Source organism: Xyrauchen texanus, chromosome 22, assembly GCF_025860055.1.
Source record: "Xyrauchen texanus isolate HMW12.3.18 chromosome 22, RBS_HiC_50CHRs, whole genome shotgun sequence".
Classification (NCBI taxonomy): domain Eukaryota; kingdom Metazoa; phylum Chordata; class Actinopteri; order Cypriniformes; family Catostomidae; genus Xyrauchen; species Xyrauchen texanus.
Genome location: NC_068297.1, coordinates 20,384,406 through 20,409,427, shown reverse-complemented (window position 1 = coordinate 20,409,427; position 25,022 = coordinate 20,384,406). Strand labels below are relative to the sequence as shown.

General features: G+C 38.2%; 1 protein-coding gene across 2 annotated transcripts; it reads left to right on the top strand.

The window, feature by feature from the left end:
* Nucleotides 1-1,176: 1,176 nt before the first annotated feature.
* Nucleotides 1,177-24,325, top strand: LOC127662671 (tectonin beta-propeller repeat-containing protein 2-like). Of its 2 annotated transcripts, none has more exons than XM_052153965.1 (20): nucleotides 1,177-1,312; nucleotides 1,847-2,091; nucleotides 3,751-3,879; nucleotides 4,263-4,394; nucleotides 5,306-5,463; nucleotides 5,741-6,047; nucleotides 6,253-6,385; nucleotides 8,308-8,763; nucleotides 9,576-10,318; nucleotides 10,838-11,021; nucleotides 11,619-11,792; nucleotides 12,960-13,140; nucleotides 15,193-15,334; nucleotides 16,321-16,561; nucleotides 16,732-16,821; nucleotides 17,069-17,302; nucleotides 21,784-21,932; nucleotides 23,571-23,712; nucleotides 23,900-24,049; nucleotides 24,161-24,325. In XM_052153965.1, the coding sequence occupies exons 2-20, from the start codon at nucleotides 1,873-1,875 to the stop codon at nucleotides 24,310-24,312; spliced, it is 4,116 nt and encodes a 1,371-aa protein (XP_052009925.1). In that variant the 5' UTR covers nucleotides 1,177-1,312; nucleotides 1,847-1,872; the 3' UTR covers nucleotides 24,313-24,325. The 2 variants fall into 2 exon arrangements, with proteins under 2 accessions (XP_052009925.1, XP_052009926.1); XM_052153966.1 differs by having other exon boundaries at nucleotides 1,186-1,312; nucleotides 1,834-2,091.
* Nucleotides 24,326-25,022: the final 697 nt, after the last annotated feature.

Sequence of the window (25,022 nt, the reverse complement as noted above, 5' to 3'; positions counted from 1 at the left end):
TGGCTCACAGACAGACCCTTTAAGTCAGTGGATCTCAACCTATTTTTGATGAACGCCCCCATATTTAATTTCCCTCCCTCTTTTTTTGTACCAAAAAAACAAACAAAAAACCCACAAAACTCAATATTTGTGTAATTTGCTTAATTTTCTCAATGCAAATTCGATGCATTGCATAATTTTAAAGTTTTGTTAATACATTCAGCAGGCTTACACGTCACGAATGTGAGACCAAACCTTGGGATTATTGAATTCAAGCAGATGGAGGCTATATCTGTAGCCTATAAAATGAAAATGTGAAGACAGAAACTAATACTAAGTAATATTTTAATTAATAATAATTAATGTTTTTTTTAGCTTTAACAGTGGTATTTGTAACAATACCTAGTAAACACATGGAAGCATGGATCTTCTTCACTGCGATGGTTAGATAGATGTAACATGATTTCTATAAAACAAACTATTGCATTTTTGCAATTATAAACAGCAAACCTACTCTAAACACATGTAAATACAATAAATACAACATATAAATATATATAAGTTGTAACCAAATTTTTTAATATTCCCTAACTCCCCTGATGTAGCCTTTGACAAATCTGTAATAGAGCTGAAGTGTGATATGATCATATTTATTATCAATCTATTTCTGCCTAAAGTACAATTAGTGTCACTATAGTAAATTCAAGGGTGGTGATGTAGAATTCTGTACTGAATTCAAATGGTTTCCGCTTCTCGCGTCTTGTTTCTCAATTATTTTAACGCACCTTCTTTGCGCTCACCCTGCTCTGTCCATTGAGGCGTATCCATCTACAGAGCCATACAGGTGCATAAGCCAAGGTTGTGCCTCTGCCTGTGTATTTTACACTGCTGAACCAGATACTTCAGATGCTTCACTAGACTTCGGCGGTACAAATGCGTACCAACCTGTAAAATTGAGAACCAACTGATATACTCCAAGTCTAGAAGTTTTAATGCAAAAAGGAACTTGATGATATATTTGATTATTATGACTGATAAATACCCCCCATTTCTGTAACCTTAGGCCCTCCTCTACTAATTTGCTATCAACGACCCCTGGCATACTTTGAACTCCCCCGTTGAGAACCTCTGCTTGAAGTGTTGCGTGTTTCACTTACCCTGCGGTAGGTGTCGCTGGAGTCACATTTCTGTCCCAACCTAAAACAAAGAAGAAGTCACGTTAGACTGTCAACAAGAGTTATCTGCTGTAAAAGCAGCAGAAATGTCAACAGATCGCCCTCATCTAAACTGTCAAAGGATTACGGTTCAGAATTAATGTGAAATTGTCCCGGAGGTAAGTTTTTGTCACCAATATGAAAGCTCGGGTAGTTTACTGCATGTGTACTGCAAGCTAACAAGACAACCTGACCATCCAATGTTCGCTATAAACGACTTCTATTGTTTTGACCTATTAGGATTAATGCATAAAGAGGCTTTGCTTTGGAATAGAAACTGAACAATTTCGGAAAGTGAAAGATGTACATAGGTGTGATTAATTTCTCCTCACTGAATTTGCTACTCAGACCTAATGCCCAGGCCACAAATGACAGCTTACTGTATTAACATATTTATCATGATCAAGCCTCGTAATGTAGTGCATAAATGGGGGAAATATACTCTATTGGATTGTGTACATTATGTAAGGTTCGGTTAGTAGTCTTGTGGGGTGTGTTCACTGGTTAGATCAGTAGATATGATCTGTTTAATTTTCTCAGCAACCTGAACCTGTCACTGCACTGCACCCTATTTGTTCTGACTGATTAACAATGCATACACTTCATATAATTCTGTATTTGAAAATGTTGAAATGTTGAGATTTCTCCATCAGTGGGAAGATAGATCCATAGGCTGATCATGACCACCCATTCAGCACCATTCCCCTTGAGGGAGTTCTGCCCACTCTACTACCTTCTCAATGCCATCCCTGCTAAAGTGCAGAAAGGTTTTCGTTCTGTGTTGGTCTACTTGACCGCTTTGGACAGCAACACTGATTATATAGCGATTGGCAGCAGCATCGGCATGCTGTATCTCTACTGCAGGAGAGTGAGCCAGATGAATAAATACAATTTAGAGGTAAGACAGCATTGCTATTTCCACACTAGTTTGCACTTACAGTTGATCTGATGTGAGGATATAATTGAGGTACAGTTGAAGTCAAACGTTTACATGCACTTAGGTTGAAGTCATTGAACTAATTATTTAACCACTCCAGAGATTTAAAATGAGCAAACTATAGTTTTGACAAGTCGTTTAGAACATCTACTTTGTGCATGACACAAGTAATTTTTCCAGCAATTGTTTATAGACAGACTTTTAATTGATTATATCACAGTTCCAGTGGGTCAGAAGTTAATTGTGCCTTTAAGCATCTTGAAAAATTCCAGAAAATTATGTCAGGCCTAGACAATTAGCCAATTAGCTTCTGATAGGAGGTGTACTGAATTGGATGTATTTTAAGGCCTACCTTCACACTCTGTGCCTCTTTGCTTGACATCATGGGAAAATCATCACCCATCAGCCTCAGAAAAAAAAACTGTGGACCTCCACAAATCTGGTTTATCCTTGGAAGCAATTTCCAAATATCTGAAGGTACCACGTTAATCTGTACAAACAATAGGACGCAAGTATAAACATTCCATCATACTACTCCGGAAGGAGATGCATTCTGTCTCCTAGAGATGATCATATTTTAATGCGAAAAGTGCAAAACCCAGAACAACAGCAAAGGACCTTGTGAAAATGCTGGAGGAAACAGGCAGACAAGTATCTATATCCACAGTAAAACGTGTCCTATATGGACATAACCTGAAAGGCTGCTCAGCAAGGAAGAAGCCACTGCTCCAAAAGCACCATAAAAAAGCCAGACTACAGTTTGCAAGTGCACATGGGGACAAAAATCTTTCTTTTTGTAGAAATGTCCTCTGGTCTGATGAAACAAATATTGAACTGTTTGGCCGTAATGACATAATGTTTAGGAGGAAAAAGTGTGAGGTTTGCAAGCCGAAGAACACCATCCCAACAGTGAAGCAGGGTGGTGGCAGCATCATGTTGTGGGGTGCTTTGCTGCAGGAGGGACTGGTGCACTTCACAAAATAGATGGCATCATGAGGAAGGAAAATTATGTGGATATATTGAAGCAACATCTCAAGACATCAGCCAGGAAGTTCAAGCTCGGTCAAAAATGGGTCTTCCAAGGGGACAGTGACCCCAAACATACCTCCAAAGTTGTGGCAAAATGGCTTAAGGACAACAAAGCCCTGACCTCAATCTGATAGAAAATTTGTGGGCAGAACAGAAAAAGCGTGTGCAAGCAAGGAGGCCCACAAACCTGACTCAGTTTCACCAGCTGTCTGGAGGAATGGGCCAAAATTCCAATAACTTATTGTGAGAAGCTTGTGGAAGGCTATCTAAAATGTTTGACCCAACCTTAAAACAATTTAAAGGCAATGATACGAAATAATGACAAAGTGTTTATAAACCTCTGACTCACTGAGAATGTGATGAAAGAAATAAAAGCTGAAATAAATAATTCTCTCTACTATTATTATGACATTTCAAATGCTTAAAATGAAGTAGTGATCCTAACTGACCCAAGACAGGGAATGTTTTCTATGATTAAATGTCAGGAATTGTGAAAAACTGAGTTTAAATTTATTTGGCTAATGTGTATGTAAACTTCAGACTTCAACAGTATATTGTTTTTTGCAATAGACCTGTTTTCTGTTGTTATAGGGGAAATGTGAGGCCATCACTGCAGTGAAGTTGCTGAGTTGTTTTGATGATCTTGTGGCTGTTGGGACAGCATCAGGCCGAGTTGCTTTCTTTCAGCTTGTGTCACCATTACCTGGCAGAAATAAACAGGTACAACTGGGTCTCTCAATATAGACACAAAGGACAAAGGGTTTAATTAAATAAGAGACTTTAAAGTGTTTACTATATTTATTATTATTAATTGTACTTAATATTTTATTAGAAATTGATTTTAACAATAATTTGACACCACATTTAAATAACAATTATTGGCTGTTTAATAGTTTAACTTCACATGTGTGTAATTGCTAATATAAAATGTAAAAATATCATGTAACATCATTATTCAAAATATGGCAGTAGTTCAAAAGTATTTTTTCTGTCCACATAATAAAAGAGCATAAAATGCTAAGATGTGATCTAATATAAAATTGTAAAGTGATTGACTGGTTAAGCGGGCATTGTGTCACACTGATTTTGTGGTCTTGTCACAGCTGAGAAGGTTTGATGTGGTGGGCTTACACAAAAGCACAATTACAGCTCTAGCATGGAGTGCTAATGGCATGAAGCTCTTCTCTGGTGATGATAAAGGGAGGGTGGTCTACTCTGCTGTGGACCTGGACCAAGTAAGCCTTGATCTTGAGTATATTTTCTTATGCCGTATGCCTGATATTAGCATTTAGATGGACAAAATAGTGAAAGTTCACCCAAAAAGGGAAATTATCTCATTGTTTACTCACCCTCATGCCTTCCCAGATGTGTATGACTTTCTCTCTTTTGAAGAACGCAAATGACGATTTTTAGAAGAATATATCATCTCTGTAGGGCCATACAATGCAAGGGAATGGTGGCCAGAACTTTGAAGCTCCAAAAAGCACGTAAAGGCAGCATAAAAGTAATCCATATGATGACAGTGGTCAAATTCATGTCTTCAGAAGCAATATGATGGGGTGAGAAACAGATCAATATTTTAGTCCTTTTTTACTATAAATATCCACCTTTAACTAGCCCCGACCAGTAGGTGAAAATATGCTCAAAGAAAGCACATCTAAAAAAACAAAAGAAGAATTTGAAAGTCAAAATGGATATCTATAGTAATAAAGGACTTAAATATTAAGTTTCTCACCCACACCTATTGCATTGCTTCTGAAGACATGGATTTAACCACTGGGGGTCATAAAGATTAGTTTTATGCAGCCTGTATGTGCTTTTTGGAGCTTCAAAGTTCTGGCCACCACTCACTTGCATTGTTTGGACCAACAGAACTGAGATTTTCTTCTAAAAATCGTAATTTCCGTTCTACAGAACAATGAAAGTCATACACATCTGGGATGGCGTGAGGGTGTGTAAATGATGATAGCATTTACATTTTTGGGTGAACTATTCCTTTAAAAAATTAATTTGCTAGGTCCAACTCCTGTACATATTTCTTGCATACTTATATGCGTAGCTTTAAAAAGCAAGCAATGGTTTTGGAGGGTAGAATTTTTTATAGTGTCCAATGACTGAGAATGTGTGTATGTTCTGTGTCCTTTAGGGAGTGTGTAACCCAGTGATTCTCTTTGAAGAGCCTTCAGCAATAGTTCAGTTGGAGTACAGTCAGAAAGTCCTTCTGGTTTCATCCCATCAGCGTTCAGTGCTATTCTATACACAAGAGCAGTTGAAACAGCAGCTGGGCACTAAACCACGAAAAAGGTACAACACCCTCAATCCATGTTCACCTGTAAGGGACGTTCAATTGTTAGAGTTGGAGTGTTAGGGGTCATTCACACCAAACATGTCATTGCATCTAAAAAAGCTAAGTAGATAGAACATAAAGCTGGTGACTCATTTAAAAAAAAAAAGATTTTACTTGACATGGTTGCATTCTGTGTGAACGGCCCCCTACTCATATTTTCCTCCCTTTAGTTCATTAGCGAGTTATGCTCAGTGTCTTAACTCAGTTCTTGATATTTGTCTTTCATTTTAAAAGCAATGGAAAGTTCGGTGCCTGCTTCCAGCCAGCTCTGTGCAAGCAGAGCGATCTGGTGGTATATGCTGCCAGGCCAGGGTTGCGTCTGTGGAGGACAGATGTGCGAGGTCGGGTGGGGGAAACACACGTCCTAAAGCCCCTGTTTAATCAGGAGGTCCCTCAGTTTGAGATGTTCCCACGTTCAGGCCCCACCGGTGGATACAGACCTTCAGAAAGACAGTTGGGATTGGTCAGCTGCTTCCTGAAAGAGGGCTGGGTCCTTAGCTGGAACGAATACAGTGTTTATGTTGTGGACTGCACCAATCAGGTTTGAAAATGTTTCTGGATTTGCGTGTGAAAGAAATTCAGTGTATCAACATTCAGTGTGATTCAGTCTATAGCATTGTTTATGTTGTTTTAATCTAAGGATATACTGTACTTAAGATCAATCAATCAGTATATAATCTGAAATGTGCTTTGAGTGTTTGCCAATGCAAAGATAATTTGTGATATTGTTTCTAAATCTTTCTAAGGTTATCATTGGAGGATTGGAAAGCAGTGGAGATATAGTGTCTGTGTCATGCACTGAGAATGAAATCTTCATTCTGAAAGGAGATCGGGACATTCTGCGAATCTCAAATTGCCCTGAGGGATTGGTTTCTAATTGTGAGTTGCATTTCTGATGCCATAATGGTAGATTTAGCCATGCATTCTGCTCCATCAGCAGTACTCTGACATTAACACCCTGTCTACATCGGACCCGAGCGAATCAATGTTGATGTCTACACTGCAAGTGTCCGTTGTGTCACGTCGGGTCACACCGACTGTAAATGTGTGTGCTGTTCCATTTTGCAGTACACATGCTGGTGCTACTACTGCCAACATAATAAACAGTTTACAACATAAGTGTAGGCGCGTCCAGTGTAGAAAGCCTCAATTTGTTGTGTTGCATCACGTCAATGGACGCGCCTGATATAGATGGGGAGTAAGGGATGGGGAAAAGCATGTTTTGCCCTTGGCACATTAAAAACTGCAATGGTTTTACTGCTTCATAGAATGATGTTTATTGATTCATTTATTTCTCTCTCTCTCTCTTACACTATCTACTAGTGCCCACAATAAGTGTTTGGACACTTAAGCCAGCTTTACAAAACATGAATTTTATTGCATAAGATTGCAAAATATAAATTACAAATTAAGCTTTTTCTCAGAACTGAGCACTTTTTAAACCAATTTTGCAATTATTTTTATTTTGACCCAAGGTAATGATTAGTGAATTTTAAGTGTCCCTGACTTTGAAAACCAGTGGGTGTCCAAATAACATTTATCTTTATTTTTAACAGTATCTTTATTCAAAAGCTATATTTTTATATAAATTCTTTTTGTGAATTTTGTTGCTTGTATAGTGTGCTTTTGCTATCTTTCTTTAAAATAAATGTCACTTAGTTTGATATTTTGTTATCTAATGCAGTGATTCCCATCCGGGGGTAGGCGTACCCCACGGGGTACATAAACAAGTCCCAGGGGGTACGCAAAAATAATTGGATTTTGCTATGTTGACCCTAACAAAGTGAATGGGACAGCGGATGGGGTAAACAAATATAGATTTTGCATTTAATCGCAACCTTCATTTGAATGATCCCAATGGCGATATTTTACTCTATGCAAAGTTAGGCACTGAGATCTTTTCACCGTGTGCTGAGAGTAAAAGTTAGGTTTAACTTTAACAAAGATGAGGTCAACACAATCCATTTGTAATTGAATAACATCTCTTTTAGGACCCTTTCTGTTCTTTACAGTTTGTTTGTCATAAACAACAAGAAAGAAACATTAATTCTAATCATACATAGCACAGATGCGTTAAAGAATCCGTGCATGTGCTTAAAGGTTAATATGCGCTCATTGGGTGAACTGCCTACAGTCTTAAAGAGACAGTACTGTTTTATTTCTTGTTCTACATATCAATGTAAATAATGAATCTACAAAAATTTACATGTAATAAAACTTATGTATGCAATTTAGTATATGTAATTTCAAGACTTTATATTGATTTATGGAATACATGGAATTTGTTCATTTTTAAAAAAGTTAAAATGTGACCGAAATTATGAAAAACTAATGATAATATAAAATTGGTCAAATTTAAATTTGTACTTCAAGTTAGAGCATTAGCTGGGAGAATTTATTTTATATGTAAGTAAAATGGACATTATAAATTATTTAGACCCAAATTAATCTGAACTGATCAAATCGGGAAGTCTTTTTCTGTTCCCAGCCCTAATGGGGATTGATAAAGAGATGTCAATAGATAAAACCAATACTGATTAATTAAAAATAATCAATAATAATGACAATACTAAATTATATTTAGTATTTAAATATCTTTGGTTTTGTGTCGATCAAGGGGTACTTCAGCCTTACTGATTGTGCTGTTGGTGTACGTAAGGCAAAAAATGTTGGGAAACACAGATCTAATGCAAAGACATGAATACATTTTAAGCGTGTCTTAAGTTTAAAAAAATATTTGGGGACTAATGTATACTAATCTGTCTTTTTTTTAAATCTCTCTCACTCTTTCTCTGTCTCAGTATTAGACCACTCATACCGTTTTACATCCCCCACCATTGTGCTGCCCCCTAATGGCGCCGTGGAAACAGCTCAGCCAATCAGAACCATGCCCATCATTACAGAGCAGGAGACTCGAGCCAGTCCCAGGTCAGAGAAGGTGCGTGAAGGGATTGAGGAGTCAGAGGAGGTGCAGGAGGAACAGCAGCATGAAGAATTCAGTCAAGCTGACAAGGCTATGGTAGTCTCTGAGGATGTGGAGCAGCAGCAGCGGGTTAGCGTGGGGACCCTTGAATCCTGCAGTCGCAGCAGCTCCATCACATCATGGGAGAGTGCTCAGGGTATGTTGACTGCCACGGAGGCCTCCATCTCAGAGCTCTCCTCTAGCCGATACAGCACCATCACCCAGGAGGACTTCCAGCAAGAGCTGGTGGTCAAGGCCATAAAGCTGAAGAAGAAGGGCAAGAGGAGAAGGCAGGGTAAGAGGATCAACGCTGCAACACATGTAGCACTCACCATGTTATGATATGTTATAATCACATAAAGCAACAATGATAGATGAGAAAACATTCAGATGTGGCAAAAGCGCCGCAAAATGAATTGATGCTTAAAAATGCCCTTTCAATTCTGAACAGTAGTCAACATGAAAACAAAATCGACTCTATATACACTCCTTGTCTTATTGTGCAAGATTCATCAGTGCACATATTCCTAAGACATTTTCTTTCATCTTTGTCATCAAAATGTAATAACTTCCTCTGCCTCTGATTTTCCTTTTCCTCTGATGTCACCAACGCAAAACAGTCTATTGCAGTGGTTCCTATCCCTGTTCCTGGAGGCCCCCCAAAACAACAGATTTTGGATCTCTCCCTAATGAAACCCACATGATTCAACTCATTAGCTTGTTAGCAGAGACTCTGCTAATTGGGTCTGTCAGATAAGAAAGATATACAAAATTGTGCAGTGTTAGGGGTGCCTCCAGGAACAGGTTTGGGAACCACTGGTCTATTGGTTAAAATGAACTAATAGTCAGATAGCTATTTGGGCATTGTTTTAGCAAACTCACATTTTGTGATTCAATCAGTTGCCAATGAATAAAACTCCCACCCTTCATTTTTTCTTGTTAAATATTGTATTTCACTCAGAAATATGTCACATGACGCTAATGGGTTGCAAATGCCATTTCAGGTTGACTTTAATTACCAACTGATAAAAACGTGTTCCTTTAAAGCTAGTTTATATCTCTTTGTGAGTCCAATGATATTTTCCCTTCCTCTTTGTGACTCTGTAGAGAGTGGGAACCGTGTTAATGAGCGCAACAGCTGGTCGGAGAGCCTGTACAGTCAGGATGGTGCAGGTAGTGATGTTCTTAACACACCCATGAGCGAGCCTCCTTATGAACACAGTAGCCTGCTGTACAGCAGCCTCGACCTCCACAGCACCTGCTCACCCGACCAGGAGGACTCAGTCTATGGAGAAACTCACAGTTCTGATGCCTTCCCTCTTCAGGGCCCTCCAGAACGCTCACCCAACCAGAACCAAGAGCCTGATCAGGGCTCAGTTAACCAAACAGTAGAAACACATCCCTCTTGCCCATCATCACTCCCTATGCAAGACATGGATTTCCAGGCATATAGTGAAAATGGGGATGTATTTGCGGAGCCTCAAATTGCAGCTACGCCTGATGTGGACATACTCCTGGAATGCACATTTTCATATATGCAGACAGCTGATGAGCAGGACGTTATTGGGGAGCACATGAAGGAGGACAAGGACCCCCAGCAGGATTCGGAGCAACAATATACAGAGATTTTACATGGTGACTTTAACTTGGACTTATCTTATGATCCCATTAGGCCACTGGGTTACTCCCCTGAACCCGAGCCAACGCCTTCTAGTGATGAGGAGGACATCTATGCCCATGGAATGCCATCCAGTGCCAGTCTGGGGGATGGACTAAATGCTCTTAGTCTTCAGTGCTCAGCTGCTAAGCAGAAAGAGGAAGATGAGATGCAGCTCCTCAAAGCTGACCAGGTTAGAGTGCGGAATAACACGGTTCTCAAGGGGGAAACATTTTGGGTGCTAATAAATCCAGAGACCATTATCAGATCAAAATGTAGGCTCTTGCTTGTTTTTGCAATATACAGGGGTTCTGCTAATTTTAAAGTCTTAAGAAGTTTTAAATTGTCTTTTTTTAAAGAGCTAGATTTCTTACATGTATGATATAACATTATTAAATGTTGTATATGTATTTACATTATATGTAAATAATGATGTATGTTTTCAGGCACTTCTAAATAGATAATTTGTAAACTTATTAATCTTACCATGCATATATATGTTATGTGCTCCCTAGCATTTACATTTAAAAATACCATTTTAAAACATATGTTTTAATAAATATGTAAAAAGTAATTACATTTTATTAACATTTTATTAAGCCTAGTCAAGAATTTTCTTTAATAATGCTGTATTACTTGCTGTTTTCAGAAATAAGTTTGTATAGTATGTATTCTTAAGTATAAAAATATATAAATGTATTTCTCTTTAAAGTTGGCTGAAAGCTGGATGGGCTACAGTGGGCCTGGCTGTGGTATCCTCAGTCTAGTTGTTACAGACCGTTATATCTGGTGTCTGGATTTTAAAGGAGGCCTTTTCTGCAGTGGTCTCCCAAATGGTAGCTTGAGCTGGCAGAAGTTTGAGGAAAATGTCCATCAGATGGCTTTATCCCCATCAGGTAAGGAGTGGATCGCCTGAGATTTGGTTTATTCAAAATCTAAACAAGCAAGGACTAGTTGGTTTTCGGCACTCTGGACTAATCTTAGTCCTCAGATCGTTGTATTAATAAAAGTTTAATAATTTCTCTTAAAGGGACAGTTCACCCAAAAATGAAAATTCTCTCATCATTTACTCACCCTCATGCCATCAAAGATGTGTAGGACTTTTTTCTTCTGCAGAACACACACACACACACACACACACACAAAGAATTTGACCACTGGAGTTGTATGAATTACTTTTATGTTGCCTTTATGTCATTTTTGGAGCAATAAAGTATTCACTTGCATTGAATGGACCTGCAGAGCTGAGATATTCTTCTAAAAATCTTATACAAATCTGGAAATGAGAGAATTGTCATTTTTGGGTGAGCTATACCTTTAATCTCAGATGTAAGTATGTAAATATTTATAGGTAACAACATTGTTACATCTTTTTCAGTTCTGTATTTTTAAAAGTTATTTTACAACAGTACTTATCTTTTAGATGTTATTTTCTGACAACCATAAACTTTAATGTAAGTGTTTGGTCTGATCTCACTGTTGTGTTTTCCCAGGCTCATTGCTTTGGAAGGTGGAGCAGAAGACTATGACTGCTTATGCTTGTGGGAAAGTCACCATCAAGGGAAAGAGACACTGGTACAAAGCCCTGGATGACACAGCTTTTGTTGCACTTGGTGATGACACTGCATGGCTCATTCGCACCAATGGTGATCTTTACCTACAGACAGGTGTGAAAACTTTAGCACATTTTGATAACCTCACATTATGATTAATATTTACTTAAAGCTCATAGTTGAGTGTTTTGCATTGACTTTGAATTGATTATAATTTTTTATTCTGTAAAGAAATACTTTCACTCAAATTTTTTAATATTTTTGATCTGGTTTGACAAAACTGTAAAGTGCATTCTGTAACTGCAGATAAAATCAACCTGGGCTGTCACTTTGTGGCCATTAGATGGTGCTGTATGTACTTGGTAAATAACCCATTGTGTTTGTAAAGCTAAACTAGCCACAATGGCAAAAGTAATAGTAATTGTGCATCTGGCATTTGTATGTGCATTGATATACGGGTTTCCACTGATTTATTTACTCTAAAGGAGTGTAACTTTTGTCTGGGCTCTGCTTTGGATCTTATGTAATAGTTAAGAACATAATCATGGGTAGCAAGCCTTGTGCTGCAGTTCCAGTTACCTTACAGCTCTGTTAAAGCCTTATCATCCCATAATAACCCCTGCCGCTCAAGCAGAGGTTATAAGCTGCAGTACTGTATATTACTGTAATATTGAACATTTACAGTGGGGTTCAAAAAGATGTCCACATTGAAAATCTGGGATTCAGAATCTAATTTAAGCCTGGAAATAAACTAAAAGTATTAGGAAAATTGTATAACAAAGCAATGATGTAAATGATGTTAAATAATTAAAAAACCTGCTCTATATCTAGGTCACTAATCCAATAAGGCACTTTGTTATATTGACCAGTCTTTCTCACTTTGGGATAATGTGGATCATGAGTTTTCCCATGTCAACTTGGGTGCATACTGTCATTGAAGCAAAAGAGGGACATGCCAAACAGAAATGTGTCTTCATTTTTCAGTCAACTTTTCATGTAAATTGTTATGGAGAAAAAATAAACATTTCAATTTGAAAAATGTTAAATTAAGACCTTTAAACCCCTCCTTCCGCAGAATCTAATGTTTACAGGAATCATGTATTGCAGGAGTCATATATCTGGAAATGTGATGTGAAAGTACTGTTTCATGCCAGTTCTCAATAGTTTTAGATTTCATCAGAAAATAACCAACAAGACTAGTTTCATACTTTTATATACCATTCATTTAAAGTATACATTTAAACAGCTCAAATACTACTACTGTTGTTTGTGTATATTCAGGGCTGAGTGTGGACAGGCCATGTGCGCGGTCAGTGAAGGTGGACTGTCCTTGCCCAATGGCACAGATGGCAGCACGAGGCAGTGTGGTGTGGGCACTGAGTGAGCAGAGGGGGGTGTTCTACAGAGAGGGTCTCAGCAGCTACTGTGCAGAGGGGGAGCACTGGAAGTATGACACTGTCAGGTATGTCTGTGATCTCGATTTCACATGATCAGATTGTAGACAGATGACTTCAGAAGTTTACATACACCTTAGCCAAATACATTTTAACTCAGTTGTTCACAATTCCTGACATTTAATCGTAGAAAACATTCACTGTCTTAGGTCAAACATTTCAATATTTGTTTCATCAGACCAGAGGACATTTCTCCAAAAAGTAAGATCTTTGTCCCCATTTGCACTTGCAAACTGTAGTCTGCCTTTTTAATGGTGCTTTTGGAGCAGTGGTTGTTCCTTACTGAGCAACCTTTCAGGTTATTTCGATATAGGACTCGTTTTACTGTGGATATAGATACTTACATGCCTGTTTCCTCCAGCATCTTCACAAAGTCCTTTGCTGTTGTTCTGGTATTGATTTGCAATTTTCGCATCTCTAAGAGACAGAATGTGTCTCCTTCCTGAGCGGGATGATGGCTGCGTGGTCCCATGGTGTGTATACTTGCTTTACTATTATTTGTACAGATGAACGTGTACCTTCAGGCATTTGGAAATTGCTCCCAAGGATGAACCAGACTTGTGGAGGTCCACAAGTCTTTTCTGATTTCTTTTGATTTTCCCATGATGTCAAGCAAAGAGGCACTGAGTTTGAAGAGAGACCTTAAAATACATCCACAGGTACACCTTTAATTCAGTACACCTCCTATCAGAAGCTAATTGTCTAAATTGACATCATTTTCTGGAATATTCCAAGCTGCTTAAAGGCTCAGTCAATGTAGTGTATGTAAACGTCTGACCCACTAGAATTGTGATATAGTCAATTAAAAGTGAAACAATCTGTCTGTAAACAATTGTTGGAAAAATTACTCATGTCATGCACAAAGTAGATGTCCTAAACGACTTGCCAAAACTACAGTTTGCTAATATGAAATCTGTGGAGTGGTTAAAAAAAATGAGTTTTAACGACTTCAACCTAAGTGTATGTAAACTTCTGACTTCAACTGTATAAAGGACTGCAAGCAAAGTCTGTCCTTATCCAATATAACTTTATTATTTTTTATATAAATGCTGCATGCAAAATGAATATTTCATAAATGGGCTGCCAACTTTAAGATCTTGTGATATGATGATAAATGTATTAGTGTTGTCAAAAATATAGATATTTCGATAAATATCGATACTGAAATATCTGAACGGTACCAATACTAATTTCCCTAAGTATCGATACTAGCCGAGCTGTCACTTTCACTTCTCTCCAAAGGCGCGTTGACAAACACCACACACACTCGCACTCCTCTCATTCGCTCTGGTTAAATAGCAAAAGTGAAGTGAATGTAAAGATGGCGAGTGCATGCGGCGCCCCCGCGACCAGTTTTGTTTGATAAAGAACACAGCAGGAGTGCTATCTGGAAATATTTTTTATATGAAGCCAGACATCCCAAGTCTCCCGGAAGTTCCGGAGTCTCCCGCATATTGATAGCTTCTCCCTGATGCCCGCAATTTAGTTCAAATCTCCGGAATCTATAGCGCACATGCGAGACAGAACATACTGCACGCATAACATAGATAGCGCGCACACAACATACATAGCGCGTGCACGGCAGAGAGGGAGAGAGCGAGAGACCTTATGAAAGCTAGTCAACCCCCCTTGACGTTTAAGTAGCTTTTGTTGACATTGAGATTGGATTTGATTTGACTTGGAAATACAAAAGATTGCACTTTTTATTTACTTGCACTTTATTGGTTTTTGAATGTATGGCAATCTGAGAGGCTTTTGAACAAGTGCAATACCTCAGGACATTTTGTTCATGTAAAATATACCTCATTGTCATGTTCTAGACAGTTCTACCCTCTTAATATTGTGGCAGTTTTTTTCTCTGTGGTATCGAAAATGGTATCGAATATCGATATTTTTCAAGGTATCGTATCGAAGTTAGAAATTCTAGTATCGTGACAACACTAAAATGTATTTAAGGGGATGTTGATGCCTGTTGTACATAAGTGCATTAAAGCAAATATTACTTTTTTTGACAGTTTTTAAAGTGAAAATATATTCTAATGTTGTCTGTGTGTTCTCAGTGAGAGCCAAGGACTGGAACCCATCTGTATTGCTCTGGGTGAGAACAACACAGCCTGGGCACTAGACACCAGTGGCAGTCTTTGGTTCAGAACAGGGGTCACAACTAAAAAGCCCCAGGGTGAAGATGAACACTGGTGGCAGGTACATACGTTAAACACCACTTTTTGAAAAATTTCCACATCAGTGGTTCTCAGTCTTGTTCCAGGAGTGCTCCAGTACTGGATATTTTAAATGTCTAACTTGTTTATCAAACTTGATTCAGTTGATCAGCTCGTTAGTTGAGTTTCCATGAACTGAGCTGGGTGTGTCAGATAAGGCAGAAACCCACCTACAGTGTTGCAGTACACCAAGACAAAGATTTAGAAACACAGCTCTAAATTAACCACTCTACATTCAGTGTAAAATGATTGACAGCCAACATACTGTAATTATACAGACTTGGTTTTTTGTTTTTTTCTGATTGTAGTTCACCCTAGAGCTTTCGAGCTACATCCGCTAAACTCGGCACAGACAAAGTCTTTTTAGGAAGTCAGTTAACTTGGCGGCCATCTTTGGAACAGTCAATGGCAGCTATTTGTCTATGTAAACAAGTGATGTACAAGTGCAGCTCCTATCTAATTGAATGGGGAAAGATAGAAATCTCCAAAATGGTTGGTCAAGATTACAATCAAAGACCATATATTCTCATAGAACATAGCTCAGATTACGTAAAAAACAAAAACAATTCCAGTCTGAATCTAAATTGTTATTGGCTCTTTTATCTGTAAGGTGGGACTACCTTTCCTACATCCATTGACCATTGGTCATTCTCCCATTCATTTTAATAGAAGTGGCTTGTCTCCTAGATATAGTCCCTTGCACAGATCTTCGGGCAGTTCTGACTGTGGTAGCTATGACTTTGCTAACTGATTGTAATCAGGTTTTCACACAGTGGATGTTCAAATATCACCAAAATTCCATAGACTTACACTAGAGACTATTTAGCAGAGATGGGCCACTTCTATTTAAATGAATGGGAGAAATTGAAATGCCCAACCAAGAAGCTCTAGCACCCAACGGTCAACGGATGTAGAAAGGAAGTCTCACCATCTCACGGTGGTCTTTTTCTTCAATATTTTTTCAAATAGGTAAGCATCACAGACTATGTGGTGTTTGATCAGGGCAGTCTGTTGCAGACTTTGATCCAGGCTACACAGACCGTTGCCACAGCCACTAGAGCTCCAGTGGAGCGGGTGGCAGAGCGCCTTCGTGTGGCCTTCCTCTCCCAGCACTCCCAGTGCCAGCCCAGCCTCATCAGCGTCAGCAGCAGTGGTGTTTGGATTGCTTCTGGACGCAATGAGTTCCATGTGGCCAAGGGCAGCCTCATTGGTACGACACATAGCATGGGCAAAATGGTAGCTTAAGATTTAAACATTCAGTTTTATTGGCCTATGTCCTTTAGATTATTTCTTTTTTAAATATTATAAAGCCACTTGACCCAAATTTTTGCTGCCATGTTCTATGGTGATGTTCATTATTTGGTATTTACTTTCATGCAGGGACATTTTGGAGAAGTGTTGTACCCAGAGGAACTGCCTCTGCCACAAAATGGACCTTTGTGTTCTCCTCTGCTGTTCCAGCTGAAGAAGGTATGTAGACATCCCACCTTTTCACATTCATGCCCCTGTATTATCTGATGTCAAACAGGAAGCCATGAAACATAGTTGTACTTTGGCTGCACAGATCAAATCTGTGTAGACTGCCCATGTTTGTTCCTTGATATTTCCTCTTTCTAGCTTAACTTTAGCCCAACCACATTTGTAAGAACCAGCATAGACTCAATGATGTCCTCAAAAACTTTTGGCAATCTCATAGTGTGTCTTGGTGTCTCCACAGGGAGTTTCCTGTGGTTAGGTCAGAGCAGGAAAGACCTGTTCTGCATTCGGGACCAGGACAGCCATCTGCGGCCCTTCACCATTCAGCTCCCTCCAGATGTAGAGATGGTGCAGCTCTCGGCCTGCCATGATGCTCTGTGGGGCTTAGATCACTATGGCCGTGTCCACATCCGCACTTTATCAGCCAGTTGTGCTACGGGCATGCACTGGACATTGCTGGATCTCAGCCAACTCGGTGAGAGAATTTTCTTTCTGTAGACAATGGTTTTATCAGTGGATCATATGTCGGCTAAATATAAACCTGTGAAAATGTGAAAGCACCGAACTGAAACACCAATTCTTGGTTTAAGTGTTCGAGTAAATCCCTCAAAAAACATTTCCAAGTCATATTTGACCTGAAAATCTAAAGAAAAAATGCCAAAAAACGCTGCAACTGGTATAACACCCACCCTTAACACAGAGTACTCTCATTTTAAAAAGAACATCATTAACCATTCTTTTATTTCATTCTAAACGGTTACCATATGGAAAGGAAAAATAGCATTTCTGCTCAGAACGAACCAAAAGTAAAAACATCTTTAGTTCCTCGTTACAATGCACAAAATGGTCCTGAAATGGGTTATATAGCTAATATGGTTTAAATAGTTTTACATTAATTGGTTAATTATCTTAATGTAGTAAAGATTATCTTAATCCTAAAATTGCCCTTTTTATAGACAAAATATAATTTCTTATTACTTTCTTTAGATTTTGCATTGATTTTGGGGTGACCCGGACATATTCATGACACACTTCATAAGCTAGCTGATTTTATTTACATCATCCTCATGAAAGAGATCTTTCAAAATAAAGAGAAATATCTGCCACAATTATTTTTGTGCTGATGTGTGTGTGCTTACTGTGTAAGATTATATTTTAATACTCATCCTCATAATGGACATGTTAGACAAATGATTCTGATAAATTGGTCAAATATTACTGCTCAACAAGGTCTCAAGTGCCATTTGCACAGGTCATGTGTGACAGAATGACGCATGATACACATAACACACAGGGGACCCTCTCCTGTTCCCTCCTGCTTCAGATTTCCATGTCCTCTGCCTGTTCATGTGGTATGCCACTAACCTACTTCTGTCATATTCATGAGCAACCAGCCCACTTCCACTCCCACTCAGGATATACTTTTCCTTAGTACTCTTTGCATAACTTCTTTCACTTTAAGAGGTTTGCGGTGTATGTGTGTAATGAAATTGTAATCCCTCCCTTTATTTAAATTTCTTGGAATTGGTGAGATTCCACCTGGTTGAAAGGAAGGCAACGTTTCATGTATCAAAACCGCATGTTGCTAAGGGTGCTGTTTGAGCAGGTGGTTCTTACATAATACACGTTTTGTAATAAATCTGGTTAGTTTAGTGCCAAAGTTCATGAATGTAAGAGATTGAGTTTTGCAGTGATTATATTTTAGGGATGGGCTAAATACACAGTCAATCGGCATATTGGAAAAAAGTTAACAATGTCAACCTATGTCAAACGTAAACAATGCAGCCATCCACACACCTCTATTTGTTAACTGCTCAAGTTTTCACTGTGAAATGACAATGCAGGCTGATCTAATCCGATTACATCAGACATATTTTAATTACATGGCTTGCACTTTATTACAATCAGTGTAAAATCAACAGTGTGAGGAATTTGTTTATGAAGTGCAAGTGTGTGTTTTATGTCTGTGCAGGAGTGTTTGTGTTTGTGCTGTGACAGGATGGAGACACAAATAGGCAGAGCCATTTGATGGGAGCAGCTGTAGCTCTGCCCGTTTCTGGTTGTTTGCGTGTGAACGGCAATGTGACAGACGAGTCTGGGGCTAGTCCTGGCTGTATGGTCTTTTTAAAACTTGTTACAAACTGACTGAGCACATGATGTTTCCTTTGCTTTTAGACTCAGGCCTACGGACCAAGACATACAGTATCATTTATGTTACTGGAGTTCAATTGGTCTAATGAAGTGACTGGATATAAATGCAGATTCTTTGGATGTTAGCTAAGACAATTAATGAAAATATAATCTAAATTACAATTTTGGTTGCCACAGGTGCATCATTTTTGAGATATTAACATCAAACGGAATTGCAATAATAATCACTGTTTTCAAACCGATTCCAGAAAACTCACCTTGTCTTCCATTAGTTGTACAAATAGATAGTCTTGCCCCAAACTCGCACCATCAGTTTAGTAAGTGTTGCTGGAAGGGCCATTCAAAAAGAGGAATGTTTTGATAACACCACAGGGCCACAATGTTACACTTTTTGGTGAAATCAAACTACAAGTAGCTCTGGATATTAAGCTGGGATATAAGAAAAAAAATTACATAGATTAATTACACTTGATCAGTTAAATGTGAAAAGTGTCATTTACAGCATTCCGTTAAAGATTTAGTTCCTCCAAAAATTCTCTCATAATTTACTCACCCTCATGCCATCCCAGATATGTATGACTTTCTTTCTTCAGCTTCAACACAAAGATTTTTAGAAAAATATCTCCGCTCTGTTGGTCCGTTCAATGTAAAGGAATGGTGGCCAGAACTTTGAAGCTCCAAAATACACATAAAGGCAGCATAAAAGTAATCCATACAACTCCAGTGGTTTAATCCATGATTTCTGAAGAAATATGATAGGTGTGGGTGAGAAATACATCAATATTTAAGTCCTTTTTTACTATAAATTCTCCTCCCTGCCCTGTAGATGCCGCAATGCCTGAAGAATGTGAATCGCCAAAAACTAAATAATGTGGAAGTGAAAGTAGATTTTTATAGTAAAAAAGGACTTCAATATAGATCTTTTTTCTCCCCCACACCAATCATATCACTTTTAAGTCAATTTAACAATTACTTTTATGCTGCCTTTATATGCTTTTTGAAACTTCAAAGTTCTGGAAACAATTCACTTGTATTGTGTTCAGCAGAGGACATTTACATTTACAGAAAATGTCTGTTGAAGAAACATCACCTGCCAAAAAGAAGCTTTACAGCCAAAGTGAACATCAGTCTTGGCTATATGAAATTGTTTTGGATTTTCAAGATTATTTGGAGTTTTTAAAAACTGCAAATTAATAATAGCAATAGCAAGCACAATTGAAGTAAATAATTATGGTTTCTGTAATAATCATGCAGCCCTAAGTCTACATCTCTTGAACCTTCTTGTACTGCAGCTCACACACCCCTTTTCTGTTTTGCATGTACTCTGTCCCTTATTCTAATTGAGACGTTTTAGGAAAACCCTTCTAATGCTACTATATTAAAAAAAAAACCTGATGACTTTGAAAAAGTCCATCCTGTGAACTGAAGCATCAACTTTGCTTTATCTTGTTATGTTTGCAATGATTCAGCACAGTGTACAAAGAGCTCTTGCGAGTAAAGGTCACAGATGTGATGACATGTAAGCATTCTATTGTTTTCATTCATTGTGTTCATCAGACACACATAACGTTCTTTCTATTGATTTGGTAGATATGCGTGTTTCATCAGCCCAGTTAAAGAATGTGAAACAACACATCAATAGGAGATAAAATAGATTTGTGGGGGTTTTCAGTTTTGGATTGGGTGACAGTTATATTTAAACAAGATGTACACAAGATGTGTATGAATTTCAGTTTATAGATACTGTAACATAATATCAAATCAAGTGGCATCTGCAAACTTTTTTACTTTTGTTTTCTGTATTATCTATTTTGTTTGACAACTAGAATGTTAGTATATTTACCAAATATATTTATTTTAATTTGAAACAGTATGCCTATTTGTTTATAATTTTAAAAAAAGAAATTGTGAAATGTTTGCTTAAAAATGATATCTTTCTTTAAAACAAATGTCACTTGGTTTGATATTTTGATGTGCATTACAAAGATATTCATGCATTTTTAAGTGTCCAAATATTTTTGGGGCCACTGTATATGAACTGTGAATTTGCAGTGCCCGTTTTACAGATATTACATATTGTTCAACATAATTGTTACATATTAAGCACACATTTACATTCATAATATGTATTATTACCTACATATGTAATTACACTATAGCATAAACACTGTAATTCAAAATGTGATGACATGGCCAGGACAATGTAGATGTGAAATGGTGTGATGTGGTAGATGTGCGTCAGTGTATCGTATGTTATGTTAAGATTTGCTATCCAAGGCCTTAAAACAAAGCCATCATTATGTTCTATGAAGTTCAGGAGTCATGTCAAGGCTACCCTATCATATCAAACAAGAGCACTGTAAAGTTCTACACTCCCCCCACAGTCCTGCTGAATGTTGGCTACTGTCCAAAGGACATTGCTTGATAGACACAGGGTTTTAGTTTGGAAAAATGACCATGGACGTCCTTGGCATACACATTATTGAAATGGCGCCAAATGTGATGTATGTTTCAGGAGCTTAAATCAGGCACACTGCGCAAGGTCACTGTCCGTTCTGTCAGTGACCACCTGATGGGTTGTGATGGTTGAATATTAACACTTGCCCTAATCCTAACCATTTGCTCAAAGTCATTGGTTGCAATTTGGTTATGGCAAAACTTTACATACTGTACAGCTGGGTTTTAAACTTCCAGGGGTTTCAACCGTCTGAAATGAAGGTTATAATGTGTTAGTTCACCTGTTTATATTGAAATATTTCTCTCTCTCTCTCTCTCTTCCTTATTCTCTCTATTGCTCGCTCACAGGGCATGTGAGGTTTCTTAGTTTGTCCTGTGGCAGTCAGAATGTTTGGGCATGTGATGCTAATGGTATGGTGTATTTCCGTGTTGGAACTCAACCTCTGAACCCCAGCATGATGCTCCCTGCATGGATCTGCATTGAACCTCCTGAGCAGGTAAACAAGCAACAGTTTCCCCAGTGCTTGACTTTACAAGCTGCATATTAATCTCTGCAAGGTACACTCTGCTCATATACAGGCTTACATGCATCCGTATGGTATATTACTTGAAGACAGATCAAATGTATATCATATTTATTGTCTGTACAAAGTTTAATGTCTGTTTTCCTGTTTGAGTAGTAAGCAAATCAGTCAGGCAAATCAGTTATACCTCGAAAGCAGTAAGTTACATTATTCTTCACAGTTGAGCATTCAGTGGTTATATCTCACCTACTGTAAAGCAGTCAAATTCTGAATCTACATTTGCATACTTTTGAACTGTGATTTTAATATTTCCACTGAACAGTTTCTACCATGGCCTTTCATTTGGTATACACCCTGTGGGATTATTTGGTCCTATGAAAAATAATTGCATTCAACAAAATGTGAAAATTCTGTAATAATTTACTCACCCTCATATCGTTTCAAACCTGTATGACTTTTTATGCAGAACATGAAAGGATTTTTTTTTAAAGAATATCAAAGTCATCATGTCAATACTAAGGCTACTGATAGTGACTCACTTTAAAGGGGTCATGGCATGAGGAATCAAACTTTCCTTGATATTTTGACATCTAAGATGTCATTGTTCTATAAAAACATACTGTACGTTTTTGCTTCTCTAGCTTCCTTTCCGGTCCAAAAAGAGCATTTATTGTTTCCACCCTGCAAAAATGACTCATTTTGAAACCGGCTACATCGTGAAGTCACAGTTTAGCATAATTTGCATAGTCCCCACCTACACAACATACGTAATTGTCACGATGAGTTGACAGAGAAAGAAAGCGGCTTGGGTACTCTAACACTAAAAGTGGTATTATTGTAACTGTAGTTTGCTTTTAACAATCGAAAAGAGTAATGTAAGAGCCCCAGACGTTGTTGTGTTCTTGGATTTAGAAAAACGGCATCTCCGCCTAGCCCTCTTAAGGATCCCAACATTAGGAATGACTGACTAATTCAAAATGAGATTCCTGAAAGTGTCATTGTGAGATTATACATTTGGATTCTTTAGATTCATGGATGAATTCTTCTGAGAACCAAGGATTAGGTTTTGCAAAGAAACTTGAATTGAAAGATGTAGCAGTGGCAAAAATATTGGACAGTAATGCCATTAATGCCAGTGAGTAACAAGTGTAATTCTTATGTTTCTTTTGCTTTTCAACTATGTTAGCCAATCATAATAGTGGGCGTGTCTTAAAAGTGAAGTACACTGAAAACCAAGCATTTCAGACAGGGCCTAAGACAGGCTAGAAAAGGTCATGTAATACAACATTATGATTGTTTTTTGTGCAAAAAACTTTACTAACATTATAAGTGAACCCCAAGGAAGAAAAAAAAAATTATCCATGTCATGACCTCTTTAAAATACCCAAATAATCATAAAAGTAGTCAATGCGACTACTGCATCACATTCCAAGCAAGCCCATGACATTTCTTAAAATATCACATTTTGTGTCCCGCATAAGAAAGAAAGTCATACTTTAGAACGACACGAGGGTGAGTAAATTATGACAACATTTATATTTTTGGGTGAACCATTCCTTGAATTCTCTAGCTGTGTGTGCTTTTTTCTAATCATCGTGTTCTTTTGAGCAGCCTGCTGGGCTTCATCTGGTGAAAATTCAGACCAGTCCTAATGACCGCATGCTGTGGGCGCTGGACAACAGAGGCAATGTGCTTGTACGCACTGGTATCACTGAAGAGATGCCCGTTGGGACCGCCTGGGAACACATTCCTGGTTAACCTTCATTACACAATCTCTTTGTCTGTTTTTTCCATTGTTTGGTGTATTATTCCTGCACTGCGACTGATTGCCTGATTCAAAGTTAAACTCATTTTCGTAGGTGTTTAATTAGAACAGTAATGTGTTTACTCTGTTGTCAGTTCGAATTTGATATCAAATGAAAATGTTTTACTAATTGTAGGTCTTCAGGCGAGTCACCTGGTTTTGAGCATGAGGACTGCTTGGGTTCGCCTTCCTAACGGTGAAGTGGCTCGGCGATACGGTATTACAGATAAGAACCCAGCTGGAGACTATTGGAAAAAGATTCCAGGATTGGTCAGCTGGCTTGCGGGTGAGTATTTAGAATCATTTAGAGCTAAAACGTTTTCTAATTGCCGATTTGCCAAGTGACCCTCAACATATAGAATCAAACAGAACTGACCAAGATGCCCATCTTTTGCAGTGACTCCTATGGATGAACTATGGGCAGTTACTCCTGCTGGTGCTCTCAGCCAGCGACTCACAAAAACTCTGCATCACAATAAGGGTAAAAACCATGGCAACATAGGTTCTCTTAGTGGAGAGGAGCTGGAGGAAGAGTGGGAGGTGATTTAGACACCACAAATTGTGTCAAACCCCCCCAGAATCACTGGTCTATGAAAGCTTTTTTATTTATTTGTAGGCACTTTAGGGTACATAACTGCAGAAGAATTGGTAATGTTTTGTCTCATGTGTGTATGACACTCTACTGAACCTACCTGCAGGTTTAATTTCATAGGTACATTATTTGAAAAATACCACTTTGCATAATGTGTTTTACCCATCTTGTTTAATCCAACTCATATGTATTATGTTTTAATATCCACATGCACAGTTAGTCAGTTTACATGCTAATGCACTTTGCTCGCTACATAGGGAAATATTTAATGTGAATCCGTTTTTAGTTGTGTTCTGCTGCTAAAGATGCATACATTATGTAAATAACTCTATATTGACCAAACACACTTTAACACATTATTGGTAGTGGAAGCATACCGTATATCACAATATAGTTCAGACTAACCAACAAGTGGGCAATTGGAAAGGAAGAGTCTTTTTAAATCTGATTTTAGGTTTAACGTGAAGTGGAAACATAGGATTTCTTTGGCTTTACTTTAGGAAGTTAAGGAAGTCAGCTTTATTTGTAAATACACTTGTACCTTGTGGAATACTTGAGACATAAAATCATGGTAGCATTTGGCACACAGACGTAACATGAGTCTTAAGGAGAGCTTTGTGTCTGATTTACCTCCATCTGCACTGTAGTACATGATGCACTTAAATGC

Bases quoted from the DNA above. Each gene is read 5' to 3' on its own strand.
- LOC127662671 (XM_052153965.1), top strand. From the start codon at position 1,873: ATGACCACCCATTCAGCACCATTCCCCTTGAGGGAGTTCTGCCCACTC. The intron at 6,386-8,307 runs GTGAGTTGCATT...TCTCTGTCTCAG, and splicing joins TGAGGGATTGGTTTCTAATT to TATTAGACCACTCATACCGT. The intron at 16,562-16,731 runs GTACGACACATA...ACTTTCATGCAG, and splicing joins GGCCAAGGGCAGCCTCATTG to GGACATTTTGGAGAAGTGTT.